At 39.1% G+C, this 21,572-nt stretch overlaps 2 protein-coding genes across 2 annotated transcripts; one reads left to right on the plus strand and one right to left on the minus strand.

Annotated features, from left to right (window-relative positions):
• Positions 1-29: 29 nt before the first annotated feature.
• On the plus strand, positions 30-5,631 carry LOC140938833 (uncharacterized). The gene is made up of 4 exons (XM_073388361.1): positions 30-159; positions 295-381; positions 3,802-3,867; positions 4,334-5,631. The coding sequence occupies exons 1-4, from the start codon at positions 85-87 to the stop codon at positions 4,454-4,456; spliced, it is 351 nt and encodes a 116-aa protein (XP_073244462.1). The 5' UTR covers positions 30-84; the 3' UTR covers positions 4,457-5,631.
• A 5,614-nt stretch (positions 5,632-11,245) lies between these two features.
• On the minus strand, positions 11,246-21,415 carry LOC140937006 (arylsulfatase B-like). Its single transcript, XM_073386523.1, has 7 exons — positions 21,061-21,415; positions 19,088-19,174; positions 18,142-18,353; positions 17,337-17,548; positions 15,774-15,994; positions 13,449-13,768; positions 11,246-11,795 (listed from the first exon to the last, which is right to left on the minus strand). The coding sequence occupies exons 1-7, from the start codon at positions 21,353-21,355 to the stop codon at positions 11,580-11,582; spliced, it is 1,563 nt and encodes a 520-aa protein (XP_073242624.1). The 5' UTR covers positions 21,356-21,415; the 3' UTR covers positions 11,246-11,579.
• Positions 21,416-21,572: the final 157 nt, after the last annotated feature.

Raw genomic sequence — 21,572 nt, forward strand, 5'->3', positions numbered from 1 at the left:
CATTGAGAAACAAATTGAGAAACACTGACCGTTAAAAGCTGACCGGATGTTAAGTTTTGTGCTCGCAAACCAGAAAGGTTAGGGATGAAACAGTTTCGAAAAAGACACAAATCTTGGCACAACGATGCCGTGTCGAATCGAGTAAATCATTCCGCCCAGGTGAGGTTAAATTCTAGCACAGTGCTTTAAGCTTACTTTTGGTTCTTTTTGGATTTCCTTGTTCTGTAATACAAGGAAAATTTCTTTGAAAAATGATAAAGTGATAGTTTAATCTCGGTTTGTGGACGCTTACAGGTCTCGCAAGAAAAGCAAGACAGCGAGGACGCTACAAGTGGAAAATGGCGGACAGAATCTTCAGAACGCGTATTCTCAGATTCTCAGGTTAGCTGTTGTGAAGTCTAGCTCATAGGGAGTCTCTGCCACTGGTGGAAATTTTATCATTTGATTTGCGGGTCGGTATAGAAATGAAGCCAACGAGGGAACGCTTGAAATAGCTGGGAATAAATTGTAGGTTCACATTTATTGAAGACGTTCAGGCGTTTCGGGACGTCACATGTCGATCGAAAATCGATCATCGGAAAGCTACTCGATAAGTCGGTAGTGCTCGATATTTGTCAGTAACTGTCGATTGATTAGTTTGATATGTCGATAAAAATCGATGATCACAATGATCTCAGGACATGTAATCGATTTCTATTTATTTCTATGGACATCAACATGCTTTGAGAAAAGCAGAGGACAGGAAAAAGATTCGCAAAAGTCAAAATGGAGTTATTTATTTAAAACGGAACTGGAATAGACCTTGTCACGGTTTTCGACGCCATCTTGACGAGTATGTAAACGCGTGAGAAATGAGAATCAAATGTCGAATAATATCCGTAGAACTAATGGCTGTTCTGAAAAAAATATGATTTGTAAACTAAAGCTTCACTCCTAAGGATTCTACTGAAAAAAATTGAGGGCGTCACATGCGCTAGAAGAAATTTTCTATAGATTTGTCTGTAAGAAAGTCCCGGGAAAAATTACAGAAAAATACATGGAAAAGCTAAAGCAAGCCTCTGGAGAAATTTAAGCACAGGTATGCCCCAAAAATTTTTTAGTGGAATCCTTTGCTTTGTAGCCTCCCTGATAAGCTGTCTTTCAAAGAACGGCTATTCAAGTTTAACAAATGACTCACTTTAACTGGTCAAATATTTGAATTGAGTTATGCATTGTATCTCTCCTCCATACAAAAAAGTCTTATACATGACGTGACACATTTTAAAAACTTTCATCAGCATATGACAAAGATTCATGTAATGGTCTACAAATCATAGGTTCTGTCGCCAAAAAGTTAGCTTTATGCATAGTATTTTAAAATTTGTTGATTTTGCCAGCTTCATATGCATTTTTGGACACATAATAACAATAGAGAAACAGGTAAATCTAGAAACATTGTATTCATGGGTCTGTGCATTTGTATTTTGTTTAAATTAGTTGCATCAGTTATTAATGTTAGGACCAGAACAGCCATATCATAAAAAGGATAGCCCAGAGAAGGCTGGGCAGCAGTCAGCAAAGGATGATGGGGCAAACTATTGAGGAGCTCGGTACGGCTGGGTCAGTTACAGCAGGATGGATCTCGGTGATCCACATCTTTTCACCAAGTTTAGCCATAATTATGCTACAATTCAGAATGCTGTAGTTTTGAATAAAATAAATTTATCCTACCCAAATGTTTAATTTTTCACGAGGGAGTGGTTGAATTGCCTTTAAAACTCTGATCATAGTCGACTGACTGCACACCCCAGGAATAGATGTGTGTAGCCGTAAATTTTTGGTTATTTCCCAGGGGCTATGGCAAGAAATGAATGTAAAGTCAACGTTTTTGCCCCACTATCTGTGGGGGTTTGGAGCTCGAGGATGCAATTGACTGGTGCATAACTCAACTAAATGGTTAAAATCAGAAAATAAAGCCACCTGGTCAAAGTAGGCTACTGAAGTCGGATTCATTGGTCTGTCTTAGTCAGATAGCTCTGAAACAATTTTTTTGTTTAATTTCATTTATTTGCTTCTTACACACATTACACAAACATAGATACTTAAATACAGAAGAATCACACTTAATACAAACAGGGTGCAAATAAAGTCAGTTTTACAGCCTGCAGCCATTCGGGCAAGCTGTAGCTAGCATGTACTAGCCCCAAAACCCTTTTTGATTAGCAGGATTGATTACAGTCCTTCTGTAATTTGAATTTCCCCAAAAAACAGCACTTTCCCATCGGGCAAGTTAAGAACAAAAACCACTAGCCCAATAGCAAAATCCACTAGCCCCAGGCTATCAGACACGACTTTCTTTGCACGCTGTACAAAGGAAACAAAATTAATTAACGAAATGATAGTAAGGCTGCTAGACAGGATATTGTGTAGAATAATTTTTTTCTTTTGGAATCTGTTCATAGTACCTTTTTTGAAAAAAAGCATTGGGGAAAAGGAGAGTTCACTCAAATAAATGCCTTTTCTGAATAATTTTTTTCCACTTTTCTTCAAAGCTTTTCGCTGTTCCTTAATAATTATTGGAATTTGTTTTTCAATTATAAAGTTCCCTTTAACCCATTCACTCCTGGTACTCTAATGGGTGACAACCCTTTAATTCCCTGGGACTTTTTGGTAGAAAATAAGTGTATGCGAGCTCCTAAAATAAACCATATGTGCTTTAAAACCAGAGTTGAACTCTGGCTTTCAACAAACTTTTTCTTTTAGATGAGTTAATGGGCAGCCAGGGTATATTAAAAATAATGCCAATTGAGGAAGAAAAAGCAGTGAAAGAGGCAAAAATAATGGATTTTAACAAAATTTCTTCACCGTGCAATAATAATATTGCACTGATAAGTAAATTGTGACATGTGGAACAAAAACGTTGTTGAGTAATAACGACAGACAAAAAAACATCAACAACACTGTACTGTCATTTTTATTGATGGTTCCCTTTCAGATCAGTCAGTCTGGTCGAGAATGGCAGTACAAAATGTAGTGAAACTCCCTTGAGGACTTAATGAAGAGCGATCTGAAGAGTTCCTCATCATGCATGGGAAAGTTAAATAAAACATGGAAATGCTGGACTTCCAAAATGTCTTTTCAGAAACCAAGCAGTGTTTATTTACATTGTGATAACCAAACAGCAGCCAAGCTTGGATAAATTCCCTGCTTATACAGGGCTGTGCTCTAGCAGAGCCCGGTGGCCCCTGGTGCCTAACTTTTGCCCTCGGGCGACTAGAAAATCTCAGCTTTTTCATACAAATCATATGCTGGGCACCCTAGATTTTACAGTTTCAGAGCACTGGGTTCCCTTCAATTTTCCTTAGAGGACAGCCTTGTTATAAAAGACCGAACCATAATTTTCGAAAAATACAAATGTGCAAATACTCGAGCCATGCGTAAACAAACTACCGCAAACAATTAGGCATACAGCCAGAGGGGTCAACTTGCCAATTACAAATCAAAATTATACGTGTACATGAAATATTTAGAATATTACCACTGGATGGCAAATGATTGGTTTATTACCCATCAATCACTCCATAAAAACAAAAGAGAAAAAAAACACCAGGGTGGAGAGGGGAATGGACTGAGTCCAGTGCCTATTTTTATGGGCTATAGATGGTTTTGAACTTATGTATTTGCAACTAGAGATATAAAACCTAGCCAAGAGTAGACAATGACTAACTAAAATATCTCCTCCTTTTCATGTAATTCTGTGGGATATGATTGTTATGGGTTTTATACTTAAAGAGTTTGTTTGTCTTTTTTCGTTGTCTGCAGGAGAAGTTGAAAAAAATCCTGGGAACAAGAAAATTCAGAAATCTTAAAGAAAAGTATAACTTTCAGGTAAGAGATGGTAGGTTGATAATGTTCAATAATTCCCTCGGCTCTTAAAACTGACTGCTGTCTCTTTGTTTCCAAACCATGTGGGCTTTGATCTAGTGGTGTAGTCTTGTTTTCTCTAACTTCGATTTTTTACAGGTACCAAATGTATACTTGAAGATTTGCCTAGGGTCAACCACAGTTACACTGCAAAATACAAGCAATATTTCTTGCTATTTTGGGAAATTCATTTGTGTAAAATTACTGTTCAGTAGACAGAACCAGCGTCACTCAATAGCACAAAAAGAAGTTTTGCCAACCAGTTAATCTGGCTATCAGATTCTTAGCCACCTGTGTGGAAGATATTGAAAACTACTGTTACATGTATATAAAAGTAATGGTTGCCATCCTTTACTTCTTTGGAAACCTTGTTTGTGTTAGATTGTTAGCGCGTCATTTTTAACTCATTAAGCTGTTTTTTGTTCACCAGGATTCTGATGATAGTGACAAAGAGGAGGAAAAAAGCATAAAAAAGGAAGACCTTAAGGAGCGACCGGGTTATAAGTTGACAATAGAGGCCTTACGGGCCACTCTTGTTAAACCAGTTGCTTAAACCTCGTGTCTCTTTTTCTCAATGGTCTAATTCCCATTTGTAAAAAGTATTTAGTACTGAAGATAAAAACTTTTTCTAAGCAAGAGTATGTTTAAGTGTGATCATGCAGTTCAGTGTTGTTCTGGCAACAGCTGTCATTGTTGGCATTGACTGATATCCAATCTACCAGTGTGGATTTCCGCAAGTTTTGAGCGCTGAAGACGCAAGCCGCTAGGGGGGGTCTAGGGGCATGCCTTCCCCCCCCCCACCCCCGCCAGAAAATTTTGAAATCTAGGGGCTCAGAAATGCTGTTGTAAGCATTTTCCGTGGCATTTTTCTGCAGAGAAGTCAATCTTGGGTAAGTGTAGAAGTTCACTTTTTTATTGCTTAGCGATGCTGGTGCCAAGTTAATGACCATCTGCATTTTCAAGCATTTGAAATACCGCTACTCACAGTTCAAATGAAACAAATTAACCTCATTAAAATGCTTTTCCCCTCAGTTCATCCACCTTATATTAGCTGGGTTTATCGCAACCAATCTAATTTTTTCTAGGGATTATGTTCTCAATAAATTAAACGTTTCTTCACAAAAAAAAAAGGCCAAAAGGAAGACGAGCAACTGCCTCGTCTTGCCTCATGCTAGCTACGGCCCTGTGATGGAGATGGATTGTTCACAGGCCAGTTGTTTAGAAGAAGAAAATTGAAGAGTTCTTGGGCACTTATTCTTACCGAGCTAGTTGCAGAAGCGTTTGAGTTCCCTGCTTCTGATTGGCGTGTGATTGATTACAACACTTAAAGACATTAATTTTATACCCTCTTCAATGATGATACATGGTTATGCTTACTCGGAAATGACTTCCAGGCGGGTTGTGAAAATGTCAACAGCAATAGTTGTTTAGAGAACTTCACTAGCGCTTCTGATCTCACTTAACAAACTTTCCGATACTCTTAGATTTAAACGATTTAGAATATTCAGAGCGCCTCTTTTACTGAGTCTAGGAACCTGTGGAGGGAAGAGACCTAGACAGTCAAATCTAATACATCCTAGCAAAAGATTATCCGGTTATAAGACAGGGTATGTGTACATTGTTATTTAACTGTCAGTTTATTCTTCTCGGGAGTTAAACTGTCAATGTATAGTACGTGTAATAAGTTCAGGCGTGGTATTGTACAAATAAAAGGGAAGTTAATCAAAACTTTTTCTTAAATCTTGGGTATGGTAGAGAGGGCACTGATAGGTTTGTTTTTTTTAACTTTAACTTAACTTAACTGTATTATTCCATCGCTCATACAGTACAAACTCAGTGAAGCCAAAGCCGGGGGCTTATACGGCCTGTGGTCAGAATGACAGAAATTATTTTATATAGAAATGAAGACTGTAGGCTAAACTACAAAACCAAAACAAGATACAAAACTGAAAGTAAATAAGTTTACATGCATGCGGTCCTATAACAGTCCATAACTAGTGACAAATAAACTAATAATAAACTATGAGAATCCTGCACTAGTTCAATTCAGGCTTAAAAAGTGAAGTTTTAGTTTCTTTTTAAAGTTAGTAGTGGTAAGGCTGTCACGGACAGTCAAGGGGATATCGTTCCAAATAGTCAGGGCTTGAGAACTAATCGCAAATTGATACCTGAGGGATACTTTATGCAAGTTGAAACGAGAACGAGTTAGTGATGAAAATCACGATTAAATTGGAGGAGCGAGGAAAAAGAGGCAGCTAAAAGGCGATTACAGTGTGAGAATACAAAACAAGAAACGTGAAAATGATAAAGTGAGTGGAGAGAAAGAATATTAAGCTTCGAGAAAAGAGGCTTAGAACGAGTTCGTGGAGGAGAAAAGGTGATAATTCGAATGGCTTTCTTTTAGAGTAGATAGAGGGGTTCAAGGTAGGAGGCATATGTAGATGCCCAGATGAGGTTGCAATAGTTGATATAAGGTAGAAAGAGGAAATTATATAAGGTTTTTAGAGTGACCGAAGGTAAGTATCGTCTCGATTTAGACAAAATTCCTATAACCTTAGCGACTTTATCGCAGGTGGAAGTGATGTCCATAGAATAGAAATCCCATATCGAGCTTTTCCGGAACGGGTTGGTCCAAGAATTCTATGGCTTGAAAGTGTTGATTATTTTGGAACAACTGATCACTTCAGTGGTCGAAAAAAAAAAAAAAGAATAATCTTAATGAGCAAAACTTCAAGGTTTACTGGAAAATCAGGATCGAGGATCGGTTAAAAAGAACTTGAAAATAAAATAAATAAATAAACCGTGGATCAGTGGTGATGTAGGCCGCAGACTGTAGATAAATTTCACAGAACATAACCCCGTTCGCTGTACTGAACACTAAATTCAAGTAAACTAACCCGAGCCTGTCTGAGTCAGTGATTGTTTTGACGAGAAAGTGAAATTTTCCGGGAAAATGAAACGCTTTATCCCGGTGATACTGTAATACAAGAAAAAAATTTAATAGTTTTTAATTTTTAAGTGTACATTTGCTTTCAGTACTATCTATCTGTCTGTCTGTCTGTCTATCTATCTATCTATCTATCTATCTATCTATCTATCTATCTATCTATCTATCTATCTATCTATCTATCTATCTATCTATCTATCTATCTGTCTATCTGTCTATCTGTCTATCTGTCTGTCTGTCTATCTGCCTATCTATCTATCTATCTATCTAAAATGCATGCTGTGTACAACTCTAAACATTGTACTCTGAGACTGTACGGAGATATTAGAAGTAGATACTTAGCAGCTATGGAAAATGTCATTACTGTCACGCGATATTGATCTTATAAAATGGACAACAAATTCAGCAGGAATACGCGCGAACTGAATTAACTGTGTGTTGGTTAAGGTTCTGTTAAACTTACACTTACACTTACGCTTACACTTACACTTTTTTTCCTGTGCTGAACATATACTGTACCGAGCCGTATCTTGGTCCGGTACAAAGAAGCTATGTATATTTATACTGACAGAGTCATGGGCCCCTGATACCGATAAAATCATCGTTCAATTTTTCGAGTGTAAAATCCCTGAAAGAGTACTCCTCAATGAAGCAATATCAATATGTAGAAGGTTTTCAAAGGTTTCACACCGGTTTGAGGCTAAGATGTGCGGCCTGTCTCTCCTGGCAATTTTTGCTTTTTGAGTATATACATTATGACATGCAACACTCGTTTGCCGGGGGAAGTATTCCAAACGAAAAAGTAGTATAACAGCACCGGGGCCTTTGACAACAAAACTCATCCGGTCTCATCTCCAAGCAAGCGAGACTCAACGCTACTAAGAGCGTTCTTGTTTGCATTAAACCAGGAGGAGACATAAGAAAGCTCTTGATCAACCATTCTAGTTAAAGTAGCTAAGTCCTTATGACGAAGAAAAATATTGGTGTCATCAGCAAAGAGAATAAATGAAAGATAATTTGAAGAAAGAACAAGATCATTAATGTGGAAGAGGAATAATAAAGGGCCAAGAACAGAACCTTGAGGGACCCCACACACAACAGTACTATTAGAAGAAACATGACCATTGACCATAACATACTGCTGTCGGTTGTCTACATAGCTGGTGAGCCAAGCTAGAGGAATACCACGGATACCATAAAAGTCTGATTTGTCAAGTATCTGATGATTTACAGTATCAAATGCCTTCTTGCGAGGTCTAAGAAAATTCCAATAGTGTATTCATTACTTTCAAAGCTTTCATATATATTGTTTACAAATTCGAGGATAGCTTTAGTTGTAGAATGATGTGGTCTGAAGCCATATTGATGGTGACTAAAAATGTCAAATTTTTCAAGAAATCCAGACAATCTGAAGTAAAAGAGTTTTTCGAACACCTTGGAAAGACAGGGGAGAATAGAAATAGGTCTATAGTTAGAAAACAAGGAAGAGTCATTACATTTGAAGATGGGAAGGATCTTGGTTGTTTTGAGCTTATATGGAAAAACACCTTGAGAAAATGACATTACAGATATGGGTCAAAGGGGCAGCTATTAAATCAATAGTATCTTTTATAGGGGAAATACAGAGGCCATCAAAACCCTCACATTTACTATTTTTTAGAGAATGGACTATATTAGCAGCCTCAGTAGGAGAAGTTAAGTTAAGATAGAAACACTTTGCGTGATGACCAATCAGAAACTCTCTATACTTAATTTGAGTGGGAGAGATTTTAGTTGCCAAAGAAGGACCAACATTAGCAAAGAAATTATTAAACTTTGTAGCTATCTGAGTAGGATTTGAGTATAAACCAGAACTATCTTTCATACTATTGAAACGTTGCTCAGGTTCCTTTTTGGAGATAATCTGTTTTATGACTGACCATGTCTTTCTTAAATCTGAACTTACAGAGAGCAGTTTGTCATGGAAGAATTTTTTCCTGGCCAGTTTGATGAGAAAATTGTATGTATTACGGTATTTGTTGTATAGCAGGTCTGTAGTTTGACACTGAGGTGGCGTCTTTTTTAAATACGGGTGTCACGTGGCTAAGTTTGCACTCCGCAGGCCACGTAGAGTTACTTATGCAGAGATAACGTAGTTTTCTCAGGTGAATTACTAAGCATGGCGCTGATAATTTAAGAATCTTGGGCATTATTTTGTCGGGTCCATAATTAAGATTTGATGCATCATCTATTAAGTGAATATTCCCCTGCGCAAATTGTCTCCCTGCAGAAGGTAGCAAGGGCTTCAGTCTTTTGCAAAAAACCGTTGAGTATGGTTGCATTGGGTGCAGAATCTGCGCAAAAACATGTGATTGCAACTCGCTTCAGTTTTAATAGTTAAGTTCCTTTGTACACTATTCCCAGTGTCCGCTCGCGTAACACTGGCCTTAATTCTGCACCATTGCTAGCGAGGACTCTATTTCAGGCAGTGTGTATGCGTTTCTCCCTCGCAAGCGGCTTTCTATGTATATACAAGAACGCGCTTACAGCGCAATCAGTCTCGCTTGCTTGGAGATGAGATCGAGAAATGAGGAGGCGATAAATTCTACACGAAACATGATTTACTCGCTAAAGGTTTTTTACTCCCTACTTTATCGACGTCGATACTTTTTACTCGTTCCTGAACTGATTTAGTACGCGTGTTGCAGTAAAAACCCGCGTATAAGAACCTAGTGATTTAAGAACCCACAGGCTGAAATTTTGCATTTTAATACCCAAATATGTAAGAACCTATTCAGCCTGACAAAAAAAATAGGTTCTTATATAAAAAAAATACTCCAGATTTGATGTTCAAATTCTGGATTTTAATTCAACATACACTGTATATACTGTAAATAGCCAAACATGTTTTGTTCTGTACAGCACGGAATTGATTAGTAAACAAGGCACGCATACTGTATTTTTCATTGAGATGGCGAACTTCTTGCTCATTTTTCCCCAGGGCACTGCTATTGCTTACATAATTGAAGAAACCGACCGCTGAAATAGCCACCAGACACCGACTGGCAAAAATCGCAAGAATAATCTAGCAATCTAGCAAAAGAAAGAACTAAAAAGGCAAAGAAGGTTCACGCAGAGAAAGCCGCAAAAAATAGCAGTAGCAGAAATAGAACAAGAATTTTTCTTCCCAACAAGAAAGACACACTAAGACACGCTGATAATTATCGCCAAAAAAACAAAAATATAATAATAAATTTAGCAAACAAGAAGGCCCTTGTAATTTTTGCTAAATTTCCGACCTTCTCGAGGGCCGTCTTTGCTTTTTCACCTTTTAAGATTGTTTTTTTTGGCTAGATTTGCTATAGCCTGTTCACAGACCCTCTATTTTCTCTTCAAAGTCCGTCGAGCGCGCGTAATAAAAGATAAACCGCAGAGGATTTATTGACCGTTAGCGAAGGGAGTAGTGGTGGGGGAAGAAGAAAATAGACTTTATTTTTCTTTCTCGCGCTCGCTTCGCTCGCGAGCTCACCGATTTTTTTTAAAAGAACGAAAAGAAAAATAAAACAACGTCTGTTTACAGGCTAGACTTGTTATACTCGCGATCGTTATATTATATTTGCGATTCATATAGTAACGAGTATTCCACACAATGAAACATAGCAAAATATTTTACGTTATTTCTTTGCGAGTTTTGCCTTCTCGAGGGTCTACTTTGCCATTTTACCTCAAAGTATTTTTCTTTTGCTTAATTTGCTAGTTTTGCTATTTTTCCTATATTGGCTGGCATGTCGGTTTCAAGTTGCACTAAAAAAATTCTTGTTACTTTTTGCGGTCTTCCTAGGGCCTTCTTTGCCATGTTAAAAGTCCCTTAGTTTGTAATTGCTCAATTTAGTATTCTCGACTCGGTATTTTTTGTGATATTTGCTAAACATCTCTTTTACGTTGCAAAAAAAAATTCTTGTTCCCTTTGCGTTTTTTGTAAGCTTGCGGTTTTTACTAAATTTGTTCTTTATCAGAGGTCTTCTATCCTCTTTCGGGTTGATATGTCCTCCCGTTCACTAAATGTTATTCCTTCTATTGTATTTCCGATTTTTGTCGTTATACATTTCTGCAAACGGTTTCTTTTTTTTTTTTCCTAAAATTGCCACGGAGATTTGCTTGCAAATGTTTGCTACCGCGTGTAATCCCGTCGACAGAAGTACTTTCTGACCCTATTTCAGACAAAAATTGCAAATAGGACCCCACCCCATTTCTGACAACCGAGTGGTCTGCTTGCATTATGGCGGACATTACAAGGTGTAAAGATCTGTCGACGGCTAGATCTTCACGTGCATGATTTGACACGTGGACGCTAAAACAGTAACTAACAGTGTCATCAGATAAAAAACACCGAACAATGAGAAGGTGCAACCTATCGACGGTTATTTGTATTAATTTGCAGTTTTGTTTATTTCATAGCTAATGACATAATTTACAGCTGCAAAGAACCTCCATTTCTTAAATAGGTTTAAGCTTCATTGTTTCAATCCTAACTGATAATTCTACATCCTAGGTTCATATATTCATATTGAGAAATGTTGTGGATTTTATTGGCCCGTGTCAACACTAAAATTACCCAAATTAAGTTCTTTGCGAGGTTGTTTCTTGCGATAATTGGTTCAAGTTAAAGATGCATATCAACTTGAACTAACTTGAACATCAAATGTTGTTCAGTTACATTTTGCTAACTGCTTCGATAAAAGTGAAATGTTCACATCCAGGGTCCCCATATCCCATTCTTCCGTGCTTCTTTTATTGCATTTGGATCGCCTGGTTTGAACGCGGGCGGGACCGAAGTCTTCTCGTAATATTTCAGTCTTTCCTTCATCTTCTCCACAACATCCGGGAGTTCGCCGCTCAGGTCACGTCTTTCCTCTGGGTCAGCGGTGATGTTGTAAAGCACTACATCCAAAACGTCAGCACTATCCTGTTGAAGAACAATGCTCGTGCATCAGTTAACAATTATTAAATGAGGCTGAGTAGGAGGTGAAGAATTATACAGATCGAGGAGGATGTTAGCCGCCGAGGGCGAGGCTGAAGACCGAGGTGGATAACATCCTCCGTGATCTGCATAATTCTTCACATCGTACGACAGTTGTTATTAATTCAAAATATTTGTCAGTTCTTAACATGCTTACCTCCTCGCAGCCTTTTTTCAAAACTTTGGCCTATTTCTCGGCACGGTTTCAGGATATAAACAGACGTTTTTTCTTGCAGATACTTCTCAAAAAGAAGATATTAAAATCCATCGAGCAATATGTTTTGCGCATTCTTGAATTTCTTCCATTCAGTTTAAAACAGAAGTTCAGCTATTTCATCTTCGAATAGCTGTAAAGGCCATTTTTTCAGTCCACTTTTGCCCAAGTAGCCTCGTTTCCAATCAAATATACCATCGATCTGCTTCGTTTCCAATCAAATATACCATCGATCATCCTCGTTTCCAATCAAATATACCATCGATCATCCTCGTTTCCAATAAAATATATCATCGAATCGATGGTACATTGTTCGCATCTTCCAACTATGGTAAGCGCCCGTTGGTTATGAAGAATTAATATTTTGAATGAATATAGATTGTTTAATAGGGAGCTTAAGTTAGGATGACGGCGACGGCATTGAAATGTCGCAGGGAAAATGAATTTGCGTCCTTTCAAATTTTATCTCGTCTATTTGGACGCTTTCAATTTGTAAAATGAAAGCGATTACTCCTGGAGTTTGATTCTTAAGGACTTTATCCAGGTTCAAAAAGAGAGAGGAAAATTCGTCTTGGTATGCTCCCGTCCTCCATAAAACGTCGCATTCCGGAGGTTTCACGTCGTAGTCGTGCAGTGGATGTCAAAGGTATGTACTTTAAAGCGTGATGCACGGGCAGAGCTGTTTTGCTCTTAAAACAATATAAAAAAAATTGTTTCAGTTTTCATGTCGTCGTTGGCGTGATTGCCTAGGCTCCCTGATATTAACGGTGGTCGGTGGGGCAAGTGAAGCGGCCCCTGTCCGGAAAGTAACGACAGTTGTTAATTTGGCGGTTAGCAGCTTTTTCAAGTTTGAAAGGTATCATGAGGTATAGTATAATGACCTCTTAGTATAGAGTGGATCGTAACATAACGTGTTTGAGAAATTAAAGGACTTTTCTAGTAATCGCTTCTTATGAAAAACTGCTCTGCTTGTAATCAGGACTTGCAAGGTATATAACTTTGCCTGGCGACAAATAGCCGGCGTAGCCGGTGGGAATATGTGAGTGCGAGCAAAGTTTTGGCAGAGGAGCTGCGGAGCCGCGCGGAGAAGTAGGAGGGATTTTCTTGGGCCTGACTGAGGCGCTCGCGGCTTCGCCGCAAAAACTCTCGCACGTGCAAAACAATTCCGGGCTAGGGGACAAAAGTTTCACGAACCTCCGCCATTGATGCAATTCTTTTTGCTTAGCAACACCACCTACCCCTAACGAGAACAACAGCCTATAAGGCCTGCTTTGATGTATCAACATTTATTCTTAAAGGAGTCTCTTCATCTCAGTGAATATAACATGCTAACCCACTGAACAATGATGAGATGTCGTACAAATTAAAGACGACTTGGGACTTACGATATAACTTTGCTGAAGTTCCTTTAAAATATGCTCATCTGTCTCTTCTGTAAGAACGCCACTGGTAATTATTTGTTCCGGGAATATACCTCCCAACTCAGGGGGTTTAAACCAGGTGATATTTGGGACATTCATTAAGAGTTTCATGCTTCCCATTCGAAGGGCCATTCCTTGAAAATTCCCCAGTCTGGAACCATTGGGAAGTTGGTTATCAATGTTGAGCAGGATTTCAGTGCGTGGAGAAGCATCACCACGTGATATGGTGTTCCACACATCAAAACCGTCAATAGGGATGGGCTTGTGTGGATTATATGAGCCTCCTAATAAGAGATTTCAAACAATACTTGCATACTAGTCACAACGTAAAAAATAGGTTAAAACAAGGCACGCAATGGCGAAGTTTGTTATAGCCAAATTCGTTGTATCGCGCTGCGTGTTTGAAAACTTCGAATGGGTTGTTCTGTTCCGTCAATCATTTGATTGGGGGTGGAGTTAATGCAAATCACAATGCAACGCACTAGCCCAGCTTGGTCCGCAAAAACAAAATCGAGAATGACCCTAAACTGCTCAAGAATAGCGAAGGAAATCGCGATGAAGAGTAGAATTTTTGTTGAGGGCAGGAAGCAGACATTGCTTCATTCTTACAACAGACAAAAATAAGAAAGATCATAAAAAGCTTCCAAGAAAGCTAGTCGATCATTGCCCGAAACAGTGCGATACAGGGCGATCACAAGCAGCGAACCTTGAAACACAGAAACAGACAAAGTGGATCGCAATGTACCAATCACAAGTAAACATGTGTTTCCTAAGAGGTCCGCCAAAATGATTAACGGAACAGAAAAACCCAAAATTCCTTTGAAGTTTGCAAAACACGCAGCACGATACAACGAATATGGCTATAAAAATTGAAGCTCGGAAAAATTTTCCTCTATACTGACACTGGTATAATTATTGCTTCTGAGACATTCCCAGGGGCACCCACCGACTGTTTTCTTTAAAATATCCGGTTCGGAGAAGGAAATGTTGCCTAGAATTTTCTGTTACTTGAGGACGGTTAAAAATTTCTAGATGAACGTTCCATCCATGTACAGTTTTCGAAGTTTATCCAATAAATTCCCTACGATTTTCTGAAGTTTAATTTTTCATATTTTACTACCCAGGTTACAATATTTTTCGTAGAAATAAGAAACCTAAAATTGTCGGTTTCTAAAATGTGACGGACAGAAGAATCAGAAAAATCTTCACTTTCGTAAAACGCTAAATTGCACCTAAAATTTTTGGAAAAATAATACTGACGCCCTTGTATTTTCGAAAAGACTTAAGTTCCCCTAGGATGACCGAACAGATAAAAAAATTGTAGCGCAGCTTAGAATGCATTTCTAGAGATCTAAAGTACTTTGGATAGCCTAAAATTAAAAGTATTTTCAACGTATTTTGGAGGAAACCGTCGTTGGGTGCCCCTGCCTTCAGTTTGCCCATTGCAAGGAGAAATGTTAAAATATCAAAAGAGGTCGATAAAAATCCATAAATAACAAACAATGGTTTCGTTTGTTAACTCTGTAGGCACTGCGGGTGACACTCAAAGTAACTACGCTTTGAAAATTTATGTTCACGAGAAAGAAATGTCAAAACTTAAAACAAGAATTCAAAGACGTATTGAGCATCAAAATACAATGCAAAGGAAAAATAATCGAGCGTTCTCGAATAAAGTTCCCTTTAACACGAAGGGGCTAAAATACTTTATTCTCATTTAATTTCGCGATTTTCGCGATTTTGAAAAGAACACGAGTTATAGGACACACCGTTGTTTCACAATTTGTTATTCGACCAAAATGTTTTATTTTGTCCCTAAGTCATATATATCTTCCTTTTCATCACTCTCACTCTCCGAAGCGTCTTCTACCGCTAAAAGACCTTTAAAATCTTGCTGGTGTAGTCGTCAAACTTTTCATCTGTTGATTCTTTGTAATTGTCTGTAACGGAATTCTTTAATAATTCAGCATTCCGGGGTCTTCGAAACTTCGAGGCTACTCGAAACTGCGATAGGTTTAGAAATAACGACAGGTTACTTGGGGAAGTCTTTCTTGAGTAACTTTAGGCCCTCGTAAGATAAAATCTGCTCTATCGAGAATGTATTCTTTACAGTACCTAATTAAACTCTTGCAGCAGCAACTAAAATGGATGACTGTAATCTCGTTCCCAGAGTTCGCGTTACCGTAGTTCAGCGTCCGCTGGACAAAGCAACGCGGACTCTGCAAACGAGATGACGAGATTGAGTATTTTGTTTTTACCTTGTATGCACGTTACACGCTATGTTTAACATACCTGCCAAATTTATAAGTGTCGGAAAAAAGTCGCTGATATGAAGAAGTCCTTTGCATTTCACGCCCGTTTTTTCCAGCATTTTTCCATGGACAAATGCAGCCCCTCTCACCCCTCCCTCCCACAAGGTGTGTTTTGTCCCTCTCAAAGGCCAGTTGTATCCTCCGTAAACTGGTTCTCCGCCATTATCAGTACTGAACACTGTCAAAGTGTTGTTCCAAAGCCTGAAATAGCAAACACGGATACAATTAGCTTTGCGCGAGAGAGAGATGATTGATGCCATGAGTTTAAGACAACAAATTTGTTCGAGAACCATTTGGGCTTATTTTCCAGGAATCGCAATGATTCTCTGAGACGGAGCTATGAGAACTACTTAAACCAGAATAAATAATTGTATGTATGTAAGTAAATCTTTATTTAAAAACGGGAAATCATCAGTTAAGCTTAAGTTAAAAACTAAAACTAATTACAACTGCTTTACATGATTGCCGTGTGGGAATTCGATATATCAGCTACCTTCTTGATATTTCGCTTAAAATGCTCAACGGATGCAGCATTTTTAAGTTTTTGGGCAAGTTATTCCATAACATGGCCCCGCTGTAAGAGAAGCTCCGTTTCAAATAATTGGTACTTGGTTTGGACAGGGTCAGCCCTCCCTCAGAGTTTCTTAAGTTGTAAGCAGAGTGACGCTGAGAGAAAAGACTTTGTAGATATTCCAGAGCAAGGTCATTCATGGTTTTATACATCATTAAGGCTTTTTGTTTCTTTCGTCGAAGAGATAGCGTCTCCCAGCTGAGGGTGGAGAGAAGGTGGTTTGAGCTCGCACCAAAGGGTGATTTAGTAATTACTCTGGCTGCACGATTCTGTAATTTTTGGAGCTTATCACTCAAGTAACCACTCAAACAGTCCCAGACGGGGTTGCAGTAATCAAAATGAGGCATAATTAAGGCGTTATAAATTTGATTTGCAGTTTCTTTGGATATAAACGGCCGCACACGTTTTAGGGCGCCTATAGCTGAAGAGACTTTCTTGCAAATCTCTTCAACGTGTTTACCCCAAGAGAGTTGAGCATCTATGGTAAGACCCAAGGATTTGGTATGATCGACTCTCTTGATAATTTGGTCATCAATTCTGATTTCTACATCGTCACATTGGGCAGATAGTCTTTGTCTTGATCCAATAATCATTAGCTCTGTTTTAGCAACATTTAGACTGAGCTTGTTAGCTTTCATAGCTTTCAGCCAACAGCTAAAGTTATTTAATTTAGGGGTTAGAGCTAGCTTAAGCTCTGTTAACGTCTTAGCAGATAACGTAAGGTTGGTGTCTAAGAACTAGTCATAAAAGTGTCAATTTCAACTGGAAGGTTGAAAGTATTACGAGGGAAGTATCTCAACAAAACTGGCCCGGCGGCCGACAAAAAAACTGGAAGTCACAGTAAAATTAAATCTCTACCATTGTCATCTAAAGGCTGTCAGCCAGTTGTCCACGGGGGTGGGGGGCGGGGGAGGTTCGGGGTCGAGGTCGGGATCGGTTGTTTCCTGTCTTCAGGCTGTACTGGGAACGTACCCTTTTTCTTTGAACATTTTTGTAATGTTGCCTACAGCTTCGTCGAGTATATCGGCCATACCGGCATGGACTCTTCTCATCTTCTGGTCAATAAAGTCGTATTTTTCCACGTATTTATCCGGAGCTTGAATGGGATTGTGCACATTCTGGAATGCCATGTAAAGGAAGAGTGGCTGCTTTGGGTCATGGGCTTGAATTATCTCTTTTACTCTCTGATAAACCAAAGAGGAAAATGTGTTACAACTCTGAAAGGTTTGAACCTGGGAGTCATTTCATATATTTAAAGTAGGAGGAGCATGATCGTCCGGGTGAACGTAGTCTTAAATAGAACTGTTGTTGACAGTGACTGACGTTTCGACAACCTGTGCGCAAGTCATCTTCAGAGTCAAAGTGAGCTGCTCAGTCACTGACAGTAATAGCTCTATTCAGGACTAAGCTCACGTACCGGCTGGACCTATAAAAACGAGCATGTAACCGCCAGACATTGCGTTATGATCTCATTCTTAAAGGAGAAAAAGAAGACAGAGAAGAAGAAGAAGAAGAAGAAGAAGAAGAAGAAGAAGAACAGCAACAACAACAACAACAACAACAAAGCACTTTATTTGAGTGTGAATATATTTGAGCACTAATTTGTTTATTCAGCACAAAATTGTTTACGTCTACTACTGGAAACGGAACCGCCATTGTACGTGGTCGTCCGAGCCACGCGAAGGTCTAGCCGTTTGCAGTCATATCTTCATTTATCAGTTATTATAAGATCCCATGTATTGGTTCATCAGAAAAGCTTCAAAAAAATGTTACTGACCTTAACATATTCATATGTGGCATATTTTCCATCTAGATTTGTAACTGGTTTTGTTCCGTTGCGGAAATCGACCACGCCATCGCGCGTATGGTCATAATGATCCTCAGCTCCGTCCCAGAATCCGTAGGCGGTGTCAAAACCTCTTTTCGTAGGAACATAAGGCCATTTGTAGAAACCAAGATGCCACTTTCCAACCAAGTGAGTCGTATAACCTGAGGAAGAATGAGCCTTAGCCAGAAATACCACGCAATCCGGATCATCGGCGAATTTTGGAGTACCACTTGGAAGTTCAATCTCCTTTCTACAGACAGAACTACCCCGCCGCTCGCCATTCCCAAAACTCGGAGTTCATATACAGAAAGGACTGAGTACCTCGCCGGTGATCATCGGCGAAAATGAAGATAGCTAGCTCTATGTTCTGTATTTTGAAACAGTCACAAAATGTATGAACCGCTGATCAACGAGCCTTGAGACATTCATATACCTGTTATCGCTGACAGATGAGACAAACATGTTCTAAATGAGGTGTTAAAACAAATTCTTGTTCTGATTTGAAAGGCTATAGTGCATGCCACTAATAGTAGCTTGCATTGCGTAGCAAGCGTTTCCGCGCGAGTTCGTCGAGAAAATTGGGACGAGAGCAAAAAAGAGCCATTTCTTTTGCCCTCGCTCCAACTTTCGAGTAATATCTCGATTGGAAACCATTGCTACCCAGGCTACCGAGAGAGGATTCTCATGATGCCATTAAATTGTTGGCGTGCCTTGTCAAATTCAGTTCTTCCGTTCATGCTCGTCATTGATAACTTTTTCTGACTGTACAAGCCGGTCTGTGTGTTCAGAAAATTATAAAAACGTTCAGTACTGAAGACAGTGGCAGGGTTAAGGTCGTTAAGCTGGTATACGAAGCAGGAGAGTGTTACGTGAGCTTTAATTTTCGGTCGCTTACCAACTTCTCTTAACTGTCCTGGAAGAGTCTCAAAGTCTAACGGCAGTCCAAATGGATCTGATGGATGAATGACTTCGTGCTGAAAACCTGATAAATGCGAAAAGAAAGATAATGTCATGTCACTTCTGTCGTAAAAATTAACATATTTTAATTACCTTGAATAGCGAACCGGGTTACTTTCCGTACTATGAGTTTCACGCAATAACGGCCAAAACGTCAACATATATATAGGTAAATACGTATACGTTGTTCTGGCTGAAATACTTGATGACTATGAGGCAAAATCGTTTAGGCACTTAAAGCCATTTTTCGAGTTCCAAAGACTCCTACTTTAAAACTCTTGTGAAAATGAGTTTTATTTGCACGAGATTCATATCAATGGCCTTGCAATTAGCCTTGTAGCCTGCGAGAGCATCCGGTTTTTTCGGTTTTATTTGCTAGTTTCTCCCGCTGAGAAAAACTGTCGTTATTTTTCGGAAGGAGAGAAGCGACGACCGGAAATGCGTCTGCAGTTCGCAGGCTATTAGCCTCGCTTTGAAACAGAGACTTGGAGCAATTCGGAAATGGCATATTGAGTTTTGTGCTGCATGTTAAAGGCGCTCAGTTGTGTTGCTGTCACCACAACTGCTTAAGTAGAAAGAACGAATTAAACAATGACTTTTTAACGATGATAACTTATTATTAATCAGAGAGTTAGTGTCCAAGAAATGACCCAGGGACAGCTTCGAGGTAGATGGTTAAAGATACACGGTGGACGGCCCAAAAAGGGAGGGGTGAGCAAAACAAATTCTGAGTGAGATCATTACGTAAAATTCAATGCTTGGCGATCGCGAGTCAAAAACGGATACGTATAGACGGGCTTGCCTGGTCCCTGTACGGCGTCTTTCCAGGCCTTCTCGGTCAATGCATTCCGGTGACGTATCCGAGATGAACGGCCGGGAGACAGCTCAAAATCTTTCTCGGACTACGTGACCCGAAACGCGCATATTGAGTCCTACGGACTAGGCAATGAATGGGCGAAAAACGATACGTTCGGACGTGCGGACATGGTTTTTTTTTCTTGGAAAAGAAAAACAATGCGTTCTCCAAAAAAATAATACATGTGGAAGAGGTCTTTAAAATTCAATCGTCCTCCTTTCGCTTGCCTTTCCATGGTACCAGCCTTTACATTTGTGTGAGCTGAAGGCACATTATGGACCGTTATGGAGTGGAGGACTATGAAATGACCTGAAATTAGAACTTCATCATCCGGCTTCACCCTCTCAACCATATTCAGCGAATTTTATTTCCAAATAACGCTCCCAAGTTGAGTACAATGAATCACGTCGCAAGCTCGGGCATTGAAGTGTAAATTAGTTTGTTTTTACGGTCAATGTAAACATCCAAAATTCATTAAAAGTCAATAAAATATCCCAAAATTAAACGTTGGCATGGTATTAAAAAGGGTTTTCCACGGCACGTAAAAATTTACATCGCAGATAAAGAAGATACGAAGAAGATGGAACGTTTTCTGTATTCAGTTGAAAACACTGCTTTATGTCCGTAAATGTTATGTTATTTTTGCTGTTTTAATATTAGACAGGTCTTTGTATACTGCCAGTCTCTTTCCCAAAATGAAAATACCCTTATTGAGTAGATCTGCTATTAAAGATATCTATCCTTTGATTGTTCTGTCTCCAACATAGCATTTGATTTCCATCTCCACCCATTCTCGTTTCAGGTGCAGGCCGAATCAGCAGCAAACGACTGAAACGAGTACAGATCAACAAGCTTGATGTTAATTTTTCATATGAAAATCATGGTGGCAGCAATCATTTATTCGGCAAACGCACCGAAGATTGATTTTCGTTTCCCTTTCTGTAACCGGATGTATGACCCTGTTTGGCCCCATTTGTCTTCTGAAAATAGATGAAAATTTATATCGCAAAGTACCGGGATTACCGGCCATGTCTTGTGAATCGTATTTTCCCTACCTGTGTGTATCGGATATCTTCCAGTCATAAGAGATCCTCTTGCTGGTGTGCAAACTGGTTGGACATAATAATTGTCCAAGATAACTCCATCTTTAGCGAGGGAATCTATGTTTGGAGTGTGTATTTTTGATCCGTGAAATCCTACATCGATCCAGCCCAGATCATCTGCTAGCATGAACAAAATATGCGGTGGAGACGATTTTGAGGCTGCATACGTTTTCTTAGCCATCACTGAGTTGATAGCGAAAAGAAAGATGACAGAAATCAAAAACATATTTTGCATGCGTAGAATCATTTCAATGCAAAATACAAATACGATGCAAAATTGTTATCCGCATGTACAGCTTTGTTGCGTTCGCCGTCTATACATCTGTCACGCAACGCTCGATAGATATTTTAAGTATAAAATGACACGCACCAAAAGTCAGACAGAGCCAGCAACGGAGGATGGTATGATAGCTTACTTATCAGGCGGTTTTCCTTCTTGGTTTCCTTTTTCGTTTCGTTAAGCA

This window comes from Porites lutea, chromosome 5, assembly GCF_958299795.1.
Source record: "Porites lutea chromosome 5, jaPorLute2.1, whole genome shotgun sequence".
NCBI lineage: Eukaryota > Metazoa > Cnidaria > Anthozoa > Scleractinia > Poritidae > Porites > Porites lutea.

Excerpts from the sequence above, each read along its gene's own strand:
- LOC140937006 (XM_073386523.1), bottom strand. The coding sequence starts at position 21,355 with ATGATTCTACGCATGCAAAATATGTTTTTGATTTCTGTCATCTTTCTT. Across the intron at positions 15,995-17,336 it reads AAAATGTTCAAAGAAAAAGG|GCTTTGGAACAACACTTTGA; the intron begins GTACGTTCCCAG and ends TTGCTATTTCAG. Across the intron at positions 11,796-13,448 it reads AACTTCAGCAAAGTTATATC|GATAGTGCTGACGTTTTGGA; the intron begins GTAAGTCCCAAG and ends GTTCTTCAACAG.
- LOC140938833 (XM_073388361.1), top strand. The coding sequence starts at position 85 with ATGAAACAGTTTCGAAAAAGACACAAATCTTGGCACAACGATGCCGTG. Across the intron at positions 160-294 it reads GAGTAAATCATTCCGCCCAG|GTCTCGCAAGAAAAGCAAGA; the intron begins GTGAGGTTAAAT and ends GGACGCTTACAG. Across the intron at positions 3,868-4,333 it reads AAGAAAAGTATAACTTTCAG|GATTCTGATGATAGTGACAA; the intron begins GTAAGAGATGGT and ends TTTGTTCACCAG.